Source organism: Lynx canadensis, chromosome F1 (assembly GCF_007474595.2).
Source record: "Lynx canadensis isolate LIC74 chromosome F1, mLynCan4.pri.v2, whole genome shotgun sequence".
Taxonomy (NCBI): Eukaryota; Metazoa; Chordata; class Mammalia; order Carnivora; family Felidae; genus Lynx; species Lynx canadensis.
Window position 1 is genome coordinate 43,842,388 of NC_044319.2, and position 15,731 is coordinate 43,858,118.

At 47.1% G+C, this 15,731-nt stretch overlaps 1 protein-coding gene across 2 annotated transcripts; it reads right to left on the reverse strand.

Moving 5' to 3' along the window:
* Positions 1-897: 897 nt before the first annotated feature.
* CTSE (cathepsin E) lies at positions 898-14,106 on the reverse strand. Of its 2 annotated transcripts, XM_030302605.1 has the most exons (9): positions 13,922-14,104; positions 13,142-13,298; positions 12,437-12,554; positions 11,344-11,462; positions 8,383-8,582; positions 6,270-6,392; positions 4,947-5,088; positions 4,747-4,845; positions 1,429-1,692 (listed from the first exon to the last, which is right to left on the reverse strand). In XM_030302605.1, the coding sequence occupies exons 1-9, from the start codon at positions 13,987-13,989 to the stop codon at positions 1,528-1,530; spliced, it is 1,191 nt and encodes a 396-aa protein (XP_030158465.1). In that variant the 5' UTR covers positions 13,990-14,104; the 3' UTR covers positions 1,429-1,527. The 2 variants fall into 2 exon arrangements, with proteins under 2 accessions (XP_030158466.1, XP_030158465.1); XM_030302606.1 differs by lacking the exon at positions 4,947-5,088 and having other exon boundaries at positions 898-1,692; positions 13,922-14,106.
* Between the last annotated feature and the right edge of the window lie 1,625 nt (positions 14,107-15,731).

Genomic DNA, 15,731 nt, shown 5'->3' on the forward strand with positions numbered 1-15,731 from the left:
ATTTTTAAAAAATTTTTTTTTTCAACGTTTATTTTATTTTTGGGACAGAGAGAGACAGAGCATGAACGGGGGAGGGGCAGAGAGAGAGGGAGACACAGAATCGGAAACAGGCTCCAGGCTCTGAGCCATCAGCCCAGAGCCTGACGCGGGGCTCGAACTCCCGGACCGCGAGATCGTGACCTGGCTGAAGTCGGACGCTTAACCGACTGCGCCACCCAGGCGCCCCTTGTTTTGTGTTTTAAATAGAAGAATGCTAGCTAACAAATACAGGAGGAAAAATAGAATTAGAAAAAAAAAATCTGGGGGCGCCTGGGTGGCTCAGTCAGTTAAGCGTCCAACTTCAGCTCAGGTCACGATCTCACGGTCCGTGAGTTGGAGCCCCGCGTCGGGCTCTGGGCTGATGGCCCAGAGCCTGGAGCCTGCTTCCGATTCTGTGTCTCCCTCTCTCTCTGCTCCTCCTCCGTTCATGCTCTGTCTCTCTCTGTCTCAAAAATAAATAAACGTTAAAAAAAAAAATTAAAAAAAAAAATCTGTTTTGCAGCCCTGATGATAGATAGCGTGGATCTAAGCAATGATCGTCAGTGGTTGCCGAAGCCTTTAGGTAAAATGCTGAAGGAAATCAGTGGTGGGTAGATGAGGCTAACAGCCCCAGAGCCAACTCGTCCGTCCAAACATGTGAGCACAGAGGCACCGGGCATTATCTGCCTCCTGCTGGGCGACAACGGGATGTACCCAGCACTATCCATGAAACACTCTCGCCACAAAACCAGGCCTCTAGAGCGAACTGCCATTTTATAGGAAAGGTGGGCTCAGAGAACCACGTTGGGTGACACTTCCCGATTTCACCCCGCACAGTTCAGAGTGTGGTCAACCCTGCACATGAAAAGAGACATAGAGTTGAAATAAATGCAGTTGGTGAACTTTATTTGCATCCCGATACAGACAAGTCAGCCATGAAAATGACCCAACATTTCCTAGACAACAGACAACATTTGAACACTGATTGCGTATTTAAGAATAGTAGAAGGATTTATGGGTGAATCGTTGCAATGATGATTTATGATATGATACCAAGAATTTGCCTCAGAATAATGCAGGTGTGTGGGCTGGAGAGAGGAGGAGAGGCGCTCCAGATAAAACAGGCCTGGCTACGTGCTGGTGGGTTATGAAAAGTGGCTGGGGTCCACAGGGATTTATTGTGCTATCATCTCTGTTTGGGTACATGTTTGGAGATTTCCAAAAGAAAATGCTAGCAAAAAGCAATACAAAGTATGGGCATGCCACTTAATTCTTCCATCATGATGGTGGTGGAGGAGGTGTGGACGTGGGTGTGTGTGAAATGTGTGAAGCGTGTGAGTGGGTGTGTATGTTCTCATGCTCTATTTGGTCCTAATTCAAGTTGCGGCTTTGGAACAATTGCAGTGACTTTCTGACAGCTGTGAAGAATGCCCCAACCTCCCAGGCACAGCTGAATTTCTAAAGGGCATCAGGCAAGCAGGCAGGCAGACACATGGGCAAGGCCACTCCTTAGGGGACTGCCGGGGCCAGCCCAACACGGTTATTCCCACGATCAAAGACTGAATAAAACTGTCTAATGAAGACATCACCCAGGATCCAGAGGGGCCCAGCTGGGGGCTGGATGTCAAGACCTTGAAAGCCACTGCTGCAAAACTCCATTCCATCCACAAAGTCCTGGGGTTGGAAAAAAAGATGTAAGTGACATGTAGGGAGAAAGGGAAGCAGTGCTGCCTGGAGGCTGTACTGTGTGGTAGTGGGGGCGACTGGCCCTGGACCGTTCCATACGGTCACCACTTTGGCTGGTTGGTTCTTCCTCCTGCTTCCGGCACCTCTACTTGTTTACTCCGCAAAGTGCCTGCATAGTTTCATACATGTGGGCCTGGGCTTCTAAGCTCTACAATTTTGTCAACTGTTCATCTGTTATACACGTCTCCCGCTTCCCCCACCCCCCCCCACCCCCGTTTGATAATCAGAAAAAGTGAAACTTTGTTGCCTGACGGGAAGAGCAAAAGGTTTGGCTTTAGAAGATGTTGGCTGGAATTCTGCTTTCTTTGTGAACCTCAACTCAATTTTTCAAGGGAGAGATGTTACACTGCTATTTTGTGTTCTGGGAAGAATCCTTTTTTAGATATAAAGCAAGTAGGCGTTCAGTTTTCCATGAGAAGGGTATAACTTTCTCCAGTCTTATTTTTTTAGTTTGGCAAAGACTTGGGGTCTACCGAGCAGGTGTGGTCTTTCCAACAACCATTTGAGATTTGAGGTTGCTGATGAGGGTAGAGGAAATTCACAGAGGCCTTAAAGCACCTTCTTGAGAAGGTGGGGTGCTGGAGTCCTGAAGGGTATATAGGCTGATGAATTTGGCACGGTTCAAATGTCTAGCTTATCCTCAGTTTGGGGTTCCCAGTGACAGCTCCAGAATCCCTTTGTTGGAGATGCTTAGGGACTTGACATGAAGCTGTTTTCTAAAGCAAAACGTTTGCTTTTTTTAGTAGTGCAATTGCTGGATTGTAAGGTAGTTCTATTTTTAACTTTTTGAGGAAGCTCCATACAATTTTCCAGAGTGGCTGTACCAGTTTGCATTCTTACCACCAATGCAGAAGGGCTCCCCTTTCTCCACATCCTCGCCAACACCGTTGTTTCTAGTGTTGTTGATTTTAGCCATTCTGACAGGTGGGAGGTGCTATCTCATTGTGGTTTTGATTTGTATTTCCCTGTTGATCAGTGATGTTGAGCATCTTTTCATGTGTCAGTTGGCCATCTGGATGTCTTTGGAGAGATGTCTATTCATGTCTTCTGCCCATTTTTTAATTGGGTTATTTGTTTCCTGGGTGTTGAGTTTTAGAAGTTCTTTATATGTTTTGGATACTAATCCTTTATCAGATAGACCATTTGCAAATATCTTCCCCCTTTCTGTAGGTTGCCTTTTAGTTTTCTCGATTGTTTCCTTCACTGCAGGAGCTTTTTTATTTTGACGAGTTCCCAATAGTTTATTTTTGTTTTTCTTTCCCTGACCTTAGGAGACACATCTAGAAATAAGTTGCTAAGGCTGATGTCAAAGAGGTTACTGCCTGTGTTCTCCTCTAGGATTTTTATGCAATTATACTGCTAAGTATTTATCCAAAGAATACAAAAATACTAATTTAAAGGGATGTATGCACCCCAATGTTTATAGCAACATTATCTACAATAGCCAAATTATGAAAACAGCCCAAGTGTCCATTGGCTGATGAATGGATAAAGAAAATGTGGAAAATGTAGTGTGTGTATATACATATATATATGTGTGTGTGTGTATATATATATATATATATATATATATATTTATAATGGAATATTACTCAGCCATAAAAAGAATGAAATCTTACCATTTGCAATAACATGGATGGAGCTAGAGAGTTTTATGCTAAGTGAAATAAGTCAGTCAGAGAAAGACAAATACCATATGATTTCATTCACATGTGGGATTTAAGAAACAAAACAAATGAGCAAAGGGGGAAAAAAAGAGAGAGAGGCAAACCAAGAAACTATAGAAAACCAACTGATGGTTTGTTTAGCTTAACTATAGAAAACAAACTGATGGTTACCAGAAAGAGGGGAGGTGGGTGGGGAGATGAGAGAATTAGGTGATGGGGATTGAGGAGGGCACAGGGTATTGTATGGAAGTGTTGAATCATTGTACTCCATAGCTGAAACTAATATTACCCTGTACGTTAACTAACTGGAATTTATTTTTTTTAAGTTTTTAAAAAATTTATTTTGAGAGAGAGAAGGGGGTGGGGAGAGGCACAGAGAGGGAGAGAAAGAATCCCAAGGAGGCTCCGTGCTGTCAGCGCAGAGCCCGACGCAGGGCTCGAACTCACAAACTGTGAGATCATGACCTGAGCTGAAATCAAGGATTGGATGCTTAACCACCCAGGTGCCCCACGAACTGGAATTTAAATAAAAGCCAAAAAAACCCCCACCACCCCACATTTGTTTTCACTTGCATTGTCTGTTTATATTTGGTGGCTTGGGGAAGCAGTTAATGGAGAACAAGATGTGGGGGTAGGTAAGTCCCCAAAGTCCTCTACACCTTAGCACCTCCATTCTGGTGCAATCACCCAGGTGCTGTGGGTGGCTCTTGGGTAAAGTTAGCGTGTTGAGTGTCTCCAAAGAACTCCATGTGATGTTGGAAATCTGGGCCAACGGTGGTGTGAAACGATCACAGATTTCCCCAGGAATTCCCTTTCTACCTCACTCTACCGACTTAGGAATCCACTGCGCAAAAGGCACTTTCTTGTTTGAGAAGAATGTTAATCTGAATGTTAGAAGATATAACCTGATTCTGTACTCCCTCTCCATGCAGCTCAAATCTTGAGCCGCATAACCTTCCGAGTCTCAGTATCCTCATCTATAGAATGGGATAGTAATATCCAGTCTGGCTGGATGTTTGAGGGGATTAAACGTGGTCGGTTGAAAAGTCCTACGTGACAACGCCCGGAAACTTCACTACATGGCTTGTACGAGGCTTGTTTCTGCTTCTCTGCAGGACAGGAAATGAGAGAGAACCAGCCGGTGGCCTTTCCACAGGCAGCTTTGTCCTTTCTAGAGGGGGCACTGCTGCTTCGGCACAGGGTAAGATGGGAGGGGGGCTCAGGGTAAGTGCAGGCTACCGAAAAAAGGAAGTAGCAGGCTCCTTGTGGGGAAGGGACGGCCCTGTGACTTGCAGAATAAGGAAACAGTTCTTACCAGCAGGGTGTAGGCAGTCGGTTGGAGGGTGTAGGAGACTCCGTTGATGATGAAGGTGACATCCGGCATGACATTGAGGTTGGCACACTCCACAGCATACTAAAACACAGCACAGAGGATCCATTTAGAGGCCTCCCACCTCCCAAGAGAGGGCCTAGTTCCCCTGCTCCCGCCTCCCCCCAACCCCAGCAGGCACTGACTTCTCCATCCATGGGCTCTGCCCCAATGGCCTTCTGCAGCTGCTTGATCTTGTCGGAGGGGCCCGTGATGAGGGAAGTCCCTGTGTCCACAATGGCCTGGCAGCCCTCAGAGCAGAACATCACTGTGCCTCCCACCTGGATTCTGAGGGCAAGGAAAATGTCGTGAGCCGCCCTCCCCACTCCCCCATCCCAGATTCCTCCTCCCCAGCCCTGAAGTCTCCCCAGCTGCTCTCATCCTCTACAGGCTCTCAAATATACACTCGTGATTTCCATTTTGACTGTCTTACACATGAGTGTTTCTCAGTTTTTCTGTGGCTGATACCCATAACAGAAATACATGTACTCTTGGACCCAGTACACGCACCCACACACACACAAGAAATAAAAATAAAAAATGAAACAGTGCTCAACCTTAACATGCGAACTGCACTCTGATATTTTCTATTTTAGTCCAGTTCATGAAAAATGTACGTCATGATCCCCTAAAACGAGGTCATGACTCATAAATGGGTAAGTCCTTACAGTTTGAAAAACCCTCAGTAGACAGTGAACACCGAAGCTTTTTGCTGTTTATCCCTCATGCCAAGCACATGGCCTCACCTCCCCTTGCAGGAGCTTATTCTTGGCTGAATTGAGACTTGCGTTTCTTTGAACTCCTGGACGGTCTAGTCCAGTGCTAGGTGTGTGACTGGCCACTGGTCCCATTTCCTTGGTTGCTCCATGCCCAGACACACACACACACACACACACACACACACACACACACGTACGTATGCATGTATGTATGTCAAGACCCTGTCAATGTTACCTCCTTCATGAAACCCTTGCTTGAGGAGTTCTTCAGGTAGGAGCTGTCTTGCCCTGTCTGCCAAGGCCACTTTGGTGGCACATCTCATGGACCACGGTCCACCCTCCACTTCACCTGGTGGGGGTTTGTGTGTGTGTCTCATCTTCTGTACACACTCCATGGAGGCAAAATCTGAGTCCAGTTCACACCTGCACCCCTGTGTCACTCGCCCTTTGACCTATGTATTAATTAGCGTTAAATGAGCCCCGAGTAGTTGGCTGAGTGTTCGTATTGACTTGAGGGAGCACCACGCGTGCAAGGAGGGAAGCTGAAACTTGGTACCATGTGCCTGCTGCCCTGGAGACCGAGGCCCCTCTTGCACCCCCGCTCAGCCCCTCCATGCTTCTAGCCCTGCACAACGAGCCCCCAGCATCCTCTCCCAGGGACCAGCACTTTGATTCAGGTCAATTCAATTAACCCAATTTGAGTGGTGCCCATCCTGAGTTCTTCTGTCATACCATAACGAGAATACTCACACATCCAGTGCAATCTGCCAGTAGCCTTGCTTGGTGACCGGGACCCAGTTCAGATTCCCAGAGAAATGGGAATGGTCATAGCCTCCGAAAATCAGCTCACTCCCCACACCACTTTCTGGGTCACTACATGGAAAGAAAGGCAGGCTGTCAGGGAAGGGCCACTGGAAAACCCCAGGAAAAAGCCTCAGCCAGTGCCCTATTTCTTGGTCTGATCACTCACACCAAGTACCTATAGAGGGGAAATATCAGCCTAGGCTTTGAGACCAGAGTTCCCCACTACTGCGAGGTGATTAGTCTGGATCTTTTCTGGCAAAAGGATAGAAACAGGTCTGCGTAATGATTTGTGAATGTTTTCTTCTTGGGTAAAAGGGCTAGGAAGGTGGGAAAGGGTGATGACAGCTCTGGTCATGCAACACTCATGCGGAACCAAGGCCAAGGTCATCTGAGAGGTGCACACACCATGTGACTTGAGGCACCCCCCAAAGCCTTTCCCCCCAAGTATCTTTCCCACTATTGTTTTGGTGGTGCCTGGTGCCTGGAGCTTCCGGGTTATTCTCTCCATCGTGTTAAGGTGAAGAAGCTAATGTGAATGCAACGTGACTTACTAGAGCTTGAAAACTTATTAATCTTCACCGATGTTGATTTTTCAGATTATGTTCTGGCACCTAACAGGATTCTGGGGAAATAGGACATGAAACTGATTCATTTTCAAGAGGAAAATGATCAGAAAAATACAAAACTCTGGGCGCTACAAGTCAGGGTGGTAAAGGGGAAGAGAACTGGGAATCCGTGAGCATCATAGAAAAGTGGTTTTAGTGGGGGTTGGGGGAAGAACTGTTTGTTGATGGCCTTTGTGCAGGGCACTGGGCAAAGAATGTTATCTGCTTAATCCTATTTATCTCTTACATCATCCTTGTGGCCATTTGAGGAAACTGAGGCTCAGGGCTTAAATCCAGATCAGTCAGATTGCAAAGCCTCTGCTATTTCCCATCCTAAACTTTGTCTCTCCCAGCTGGAAGGGAGCTGCTCAGGAACCTGTAAGGGAGCAGCAGAGATGTCTGGGCCACCTGCTGTCCCGCTCCCAGCTCTTCCCCGGGCTGGTCCCAACTGCAGCCATGCAGTATAATAGAGGAAATTCAAGTCTCTCCACGTAGGAGTGGAGACAAAGGGAAATGGGCTTACGCTAAAGCTGGGTCAGCTCAGACCAGATCTCACTGGGAGGGAGTCAGAAAGGTAAGAAATCTCCTTCCTATGTAGGGATGAAGGTTAGGTGAGCCTTTCCGGATCCCAGGCATGCGAGCCTTATGACCTTTTCCAACTACAGCAAGCAATTTAAAACAATTGTATAAATTGACCATTTAAAACTGTACAGTTCACTGGTGTTCTAGATACTCATATTGTGGCGAGCCGGTCTTCAGAAGCTTTTCATCCTGTGCATGGAAACTCCATACTCCTTGAACAATAACTTTCTATTCCCCACCCCCCTCCGTCCCTCGCACCTGGCAGCCTCCATCCTGGTTTCTGTCTCTCTGAATCTGACCCTGTAGGGAGCTTCATGCAAGTGGAATCATACAGTGCTTGTTTTCTGGCTTATTTCACTTAGCATAATGTCCTCAAGGTTCATCCATTTGTAGCTTGCGTTAGAATTTCCTTCCTTTTTCAGGCTGAGTGATATTCTATTGTATTTTATTAGTGCCTTAACATTTCATTATTTTATTGTCAGCTTACTTTCGAATTTTTTCCTGCATCTTACCACTGGAATCACGCTTCCTGAGGGCAGGGGCTGTCTTCCTTGTTTTATTGTGCTCCTGGTGCCCAGTATCACAGTCAGCGCAGAATAGGAGCTTGATAAATATTTATTCATTGCATAAATGAGTAGTCAATCCCAGAGATTCCTCATATTAGCTCAGTGTGGTACAATTTACAAGGCGAGGCAAACCCCATTTCCTCAACATCCAGAGAGGGTAAACCCAAGGTCACACAGCTGGTAATAGGTCAAGAAAGAGATCCAAGCCGGGTACTTGACTACTAAGTCTGGTGCTCTTTTGACTAGACCATGTTGTCTCCCTCTAGTCATAACTGACCTTAACCTTGGTGGGCTTGACGGGCCTACCTGCTCATGTACACAGAAAACATGGGTATGTCCACCAGGTTCTGTGCCATCATGTTGTCGAACACCGGGGTCACCCCTCCCACAGCCAAGGAGGGGTATCCCAGGCCCAGAATTCCATCAAACTCTGCGTTCACAAAGGTCTGGCCAGGCTCCGTGACACTCTCTCCAAATTGCTGGCCGACCACAAGCAGTCCTTCCACCTAATGGGAGAAAACCCGAAAGAAAACTGCATGGGAGATCTTTGGCAAACAATCTCAGATTCCCGAATTCTCCCTCTGGCCTGAACAGAATTTTTCCCCCACCCAACTTTTCTTGATTCAATGGGCACAGTGATTTCACCACATTCTCACAACCTTATTTTTTTAATGTAAACTTTTAAAAGTTGAAGTGTAATACAGAAATCGTAAGTGGACAGTGCAGAGAATTTTCACAAACTGTACTCGCCCTTGTCAGCAAGCTCCCGAACGGGAAGCCCCTTCATGCACCCTGCAAATCACACACCCTGCAAATCATGGCGCCTTTCCTCAAGAGTAACCCATCTCCTGGTTTCCCCACCTATACTGCCTTTGCCTCTTCTTGAGTTTTTGTATCAATGGAATCTTATAGGATGAATTCTTGTTTATATGGCTCCTGTCACTCAACATACTAGTGCAGTCTGTTGTAACTTTGCTCATTGTCACTGGTATTCCATGGTATGACTACATCATCATCATCCATTCTACCATGGATGGATATTTGGGTTGTTTTCGGTATTGACTATCGCTAACAGTAATGCTTGTACATGTCTTCTAGTGGACATGTTGGGTTTATGCTTAGGAGAAAACTTCTAGATAACAGGATATGTAAGTGTTTTGCCTGAGTAAATGCTGACAATGAGTTTTCCAAAGTGATTGTACCAATTGACATTTCCCATACCAACGTTTGAGAGTCCCAGTTGCTTCAGATTCTCAATGACACTGGATATTACCTATTTTTTCCATTTTAGTCTTTTCGTGGATATGCAGTGGGTTATGTTGGGGTTTTAATTTGTATTTCCTAATACTAATGAAACTGAATATTTGGATAACCTCTTGTGTGAAGCGGGTTATCTGCATTTTTCTTATTGATTGGTAGGAATTTTTTATTCTGGAATCAAGTCCTTTTTTGGATAGATGTATTACAAATATCTTCTTCCAGACTTGGCTGGTGTTTTTCGGTGAGCAGAAGATATGAATTATGGTGTAGTCAAATTTACCATTTTTTCCCCTCTTTAATTAGTGGTTTTTGTAACATGTTGCAGAAACTTTTGCCTACCCTAAGGTCCTGAAGACATTTTCCTATGTTTTCTTCTAAAAGCTTTCTTATTTCACTTTTCATATTAACACCTACAATGTATCAGAAGGTTTGATGATGTGTGAGATAGGAGCCAAGATTCTTTTGTTTGTTGGTTGGTTATATGGAAATCCAAATGAGCTAGAACCATTTAATAAATACACTGTCATTTCCTCCACTGCACTGCAGTTTCACGTTCAACATAATTCAGAGTAGTTTCTTAATTTTCTCTTTTGTCCCGTTTGTCTATTTGCTTATCTTGTGCCAATACCACATTATCTCAATTCCTAGAACTTCATAATAGGTCTTAATATTTATAGTGTGTTTCTTCGTCTTGATGGTCTGAGTGTATTACATATCCATATAAATTTTAGAATTAGCTCATCAATTTCTAATAAAAATTGCCATTTTTTTGATTAACAGATCTATTGATCAATTTGAAAAAACTTTGACTTATCTATAATACTGAGTCATGAAATACTGAGTCATTTCAATTTATGTAGATCTTCCTTAGTCTCACTCAATAATGTTTTGTAGTGTATTTAGAATAGAGAGCTTGAGGGGCGCCTGGGTGGCTCAGTCGGTTAAGCCTCCGACTTCAGCTCAGGTCATGATCTCACAGTCCGTGAGTTCGAGCCCCGCGTCGGGCTCTGGGCTGATGGCTCAGAGCCTGGAGCCTGCTTCCGATTCTGTGTCTCCCTCTCTCTCTGACCCTCCCCCGTTCATGCTCTGTCTCTCTCTGTCTCAAAAATAAATAAACGTTAAAAAAAAAAAATTTAGGATAGAGATCTTGAAACATTTAACATTTTTGTTAAATTTATGTCTAGGTATTTGATGTTTCTGATGGTGTTATAAATAATGTCATTAAAGATCTATTTTCCAGGGGCACCCGGGTGGCTTAGTCGGTTAAGTGTCCGACTTTGGCTCAGGTCATGACCTTGTGGTTTGTGAGTTTGAGCCCCGCGTCTGGCTCTGTGCTGAGAGCTCAGAGCCTAGAGACTGCTTGGGATTCTGTGTCTCCCTGTCTCTTTGCCCCTTTCCCACTCACTTTCTGTCTCTATCTCTCAAAAATAAATAGGTTTTAAAAAATCTATTTTCCATGTTTTCCTGATATATAGAAATTCAAATCATTTTGTTCATTAATCTAGTATTCAGCAACTTTGTTAATTAATTAATAACCCCAATTGTCTGTAGATATTTTTGGATTTTTTTACATGTAGAATTTTGTCATATGTGAATAATGACAGTGTAATTTCTTCCTTTATAATCCTAATACCCTTAGTTTCTTTTTTCTTGTCTTACTGCGCTGAGAGTAAGCATCTTGGACTCCTTCTTTTTTTTTTTTTCTTTGCCTTAACTCATTCTTGAAAGCCTGCCACCAGGCTTTCTGCCCTGTGCACTGTTTCTCTGTGGATTCTTCTTTGCTGCCTCTCTAGAACTCAGCACACTGAGCAGACTGGCCCACTGCCGTTATCTCAAACAGGAAGTGCTACTCCCTCCTGGCCAGGCTTCCCCCTTTCCCTGGAAGCCAACTCCCTGTTTCCACCTCTTCCAGAGGCAGATCTGAAACTGTTCCCCTAAAAGCTCTGCAAAATGTTCTGTCCCCCAAGTTTCTGGCCAAAAGACAAAAGAGGAAGGAATTGTACTCACATAGACTTGGTCGGTTCCAATGATTCCAGACAAGCTCCCAGTCCCGTATTGAATGGAGAAATGATTCCCCAGCGCGCTGTATGTGTTGGACTGGGAAGGGTAGAACCTGGCATGTGTCTCTGGAAAAGCAAGGATGCTGCTCTTGCCTGGGACATCAGCTCACTGCCTCCGTCCCTGCCCTGATACCACAGAGATGCAGGGTCTATTCCCTCAACTCCCAGATTGAGTGGGGGCGTCTAGAAAGGTTGGCCATGGCCCTCCTTAGTTAGTTACTACATTCTCCTCTAGCCACATGTGGTGGCCTAAATGGAGAACAAATAATTGTCCCTGGGAAACGTGATTGCTCACAGTGACCTCATGAGGCACACCAAGATAAGCGTCATGTATCAGGCGCCATCAGAAGTCTCCACCAACTAGTATGGGTCAGAGCCTGGTATTCAAAAGAAACTCAGAGATAAATAAATACCATGCCAGGCAACTACTCTCAATTCCTTGCCTAACCTGTAGACACCCAATTTTGGGGTTTTCTGAGACATTGTGCCTCTAGAATTTATCCAGCACAGACTAAGGCATCTTTCCTTAGCTCTTCCCTTTCCGACGCTAACAAAGACGTCTGAGTTAGCTCCGGCCAAATAAACCCACCCCTACATTGTGCCCCGTCAGCCCCACCTCTGATATCCTGGGAGGTAGGCCACCAAGCCCTCTTGAAGCAGGTGAATAGTCAGCACTAGAACCCAACCCATCGACCTGCCCAGAAACAGCCATTTGAACAGAACTTTCTCCCACATTCTTTCGGGTGTTCCAAAGGGAGCGAGTCATCATGTGTTCAAAGATTTGTATCGACTTTGTATTTTCAGTGGCTGAGTTTTCCCCTATTAATTCAGGTCAGTATGAAAGTTGCTGGCCTGGATAGCAGTCAGATTTTAGCTCTGTCCCTGGCTCAGCCTTGTTTTCAGCATAAGTGAAGGTCCCAGGGCGGACTCAGAGGTGGAGAGGGGAAGCTGGTGCAGCCTGGATGGCCAGTTTCTGGAAATCAAGCTCCCTTCCCCCAGAGGGCCAGGCCCTGGCTGCCATTGACCCTGGCCCTACTTACTGCAGGCTGGGCTCGTGCAGTACACGGAAGGGACCCAGAGGTTGGAGGAGCCAGTGTCAAAGATGACGGTGAAGTTCTGCGGTGGAGAGCCAATGGAGATGGAGCCAAAGTATTCTGTCTACGGGGGAGGGAGGGAAGGGAGGAGAGTGTAGGTGGTGGGAAAGGGGAAGGTGCTCACCAGGGGGCCTAGGGAGAGCTCTCCGGGCCAGAGCCTGGGCTAGCACAGACTGGAGCTTACAGAGCCTCGGGAGTGGCAACAAAAGGGAGAAGGAGCAGAGAAAGGGCTATAAGGGAGACGATCAAATCAGCCTCTCAGCCCCTGCTTATCTTTAGCTTTTGTTCGCATTATTCTTCATAATCACTCTACGAGCAAGGCAGAAGAGACGGTGATGCCTGTGTTCTGCAATCAGGGAAGGGAAGCCGGTGAAGGTTAAGTCATGTGTCCCAGGACATGCAGCAGGGCCCTTCTGACTGGCATGCTTGCCCTGCTCATCCCTTTTCTTTTGCAGAGAGCTCTACACGGTTGGGCGCATTGGGGCTTGCTCGGTCAAGTCCACAGGGACCCAGGGGATCAGTCCCTATGGGTTATCCTAGAGGAGAAATCCACACTGACCTTCGGTGTTGCTGGCCGACACTGGCCATTCCCAAAGGCCAAGCCATCCTCCCACCTCCCCCATCCCCAGCCCCTGCCCCGGGACTCCTCACATCCATGTAGTTGATGAGGGGCTCGTTGGCACCCTGGCTCGTCGTGCAGGCCTCGGTGTACTGGATCATGTCCAAATTCTGGGATTTCCAGAACTCAGAGAGCTGGCCCCGTGCCCGCAGCTTCTTCCGGAGGGACGGATGCCTCCTGAGGGGCACCCTGAGGACAAAGTCCCGTGTGAGGAGGAGATGCCTTTCTGCGTCTCTCGGACCCTGCCCTCTCCCCACCCCATTTTTCCAGAGGCAAACTGGGAAATGACACAGGAGAAGTTCTGCAAGGCATCATGCCAGAGTTTGGCCAGAATTGGTGCCCTCTCGGCCCCCGGCCTGTCAGTCTGATCTCTGCCTCCTGAAGATTCTTAGAATCTTAGACTTGAATTGGCCCTCCCTCTCACAGACAAGCTCTTTGAGATTTTCTAGGAAAATGTTCTGCAATTTTACATGAACCTTGTCAGGGGATGATATAAAAGGGCAGAAAAACTATTGGGGGGCAGCCATGGTCAGTCTTTCGAGCAAGTACTCGGTCTCGTGAGCGCCACACCAAGCTGCAGGTTCCTGCTCTTTACTAACAAGAGAGGCTCCCTGGGACTTGGGCAGCAGTTTCTGTCAGAGATGGAGGCAGAGGGCTGGCTTGTCGTGGGCTGGGGGTCAAGGCCAACACAAGATGGCCCTTAGTTTCTTCTCCTCTTCAATTCCCCGTCATCTTTCCTCTCCCTGGGCAGCCCTAGGCTTGAGGGCAGGGAGCTGCCCCAGCTGGACACAGTGCTGGGGACGTGGCCTCACCTGTGGAGTGTTTTTTGAGTCAGTCCCAAGTCCAGGAGCACCAGCAGCAAAAGAACGAGTGTTTTCATCGTGGGCCCAACCAGCAGCTTCTGCCTTGCTCTGTCGTGGCCTTCCTTGCCCCTTCTCTTTTCTTCTCTCCCACAGGCCGGTGGGGACCGAATCTCCTTAACTCTCAGATCTGCCCTGCCTTGCCCAGCCCAGCCTGAGGACCCAATGATAAGGCCTCTTGCGTCAATATCCGGGCCCCGGAACAAACACAGTGAGTTTAACAAGGCGTCTCTCTCCCTCCCCTCAGCTCCTTTCCCTCCTGCAGGGGCGGGCTGGGTCTGGAATGGGACTTGGGGGTCTGTGCCCCCTCAAAGAGTAAGAGGACTGTGTAGGTTCAGCTTCTTTGCCAGTTTTTGGGGTCCTACCCTGCTCCCTAGAAACCCTGTATTTATCACTTGAGAGAGCAATGTGCCCCTGGACAGTGGGACCCGTCTACTCACGTGTTACCACTAGTGGCTTGGCTGAGGACTCCCGGGGGGTGGAACCTCAGTCATCACATTTGGGGCAACTCAAAATATCAATCGGGCTGTTTTCTATGTATTTCCTAGTCTCTCCTCACTCCTCCGGGAGCCTCGAGGGCAGCTGACCCTCCCTCAGTCCACTCTGAGGCAGAAACTTGCACTCCTCAAAGCCCCTAGAAAGGGAGATTGGGCTTGTGGGGCTAGTTTTTTGGACCCCAAGAACTTGATGAATCTGGAGCTACGGGGCGGAAAGAGGTTTGGAGAAGAATACAGGGGCGGCCCTGGAAGGGGCCTGGGAGGTACTAGACGCGGTGGGGCTGGGGGTCATGAGTCTGCAGCAGGTGTCTGTATTACTTTGCCGGGACTGCTATAACAACTTAGCACAGATTGGGTGACTTAACAGAAATTTATTTTCTGGTGATTCCGGAGGTTAGACGTCCAAGACTAAGGCATAGGCAGGGTTGGTTTTTCCGGAGGCCTCTTTCCTTGACTTGTAGAGATGTCTGCATATTCCCTCTTCACAAGATCTTTCCTCTGCGTGTGTCTGTGTCCTGATTTCCTCTTCTTATAAGTCATATTGGATTAGGACCCATCCTAAAGACCCCATTTTAACATTGTTCCCTCTTTAAAGGCCCTATCTCCAAATACAGTCGCACTCTGAGGTCCTGGAGGTTAAGAACTCACCCTAAGAATTTGGGGGGATACAATTCAGCCCATGACAGTGTCCAAAGACAGAAGGACCCTCAGTCTGTCATGTGGAGTAGGGGGTGCTGGGGTTCAGTGCTCAGTTACCCTAGCGTGCCTAGCTATTGCTATGAACCATGTCTATGACCACCCCACCTCCTAAACGGAGGGCGGGCTTTATCTCCTTGAGTGAGGATGGAGGGCGGTGAGAAGAAACACCTTCCCCCGGCCATGACCCTGACCTAGGTTTATGGGACGCTCTGAACCAAGGCAGTAGAGGCCAACACCACCGTCACACTTACCAATACGTCCTACCTCTGGAGTAAAGGCAGAGGACCAGAGTTCAGGTCACCAGTTAAGCCACAGCCAGCAATTTGGCAGGTGTCTTAACTGCTGCTATGAGTTCTGCTTTCCATCTCTGAAGTCCAAGAAGCAGACAAACTTGGGAATGTGGAGCTAAGCTGAGTCCTGCCGTGAGCTCCAAAAGTGTGAAAGGACATCAGAAGGACTTAGGGAATGGCCTGGACCCTTGAAACCCTGATCCCAAGGGAACAAAGCCTCTTTAGCATTTACTCCCGTGACAGTTCTCTTTGACCCATCATTGGGGAGGGACGTCT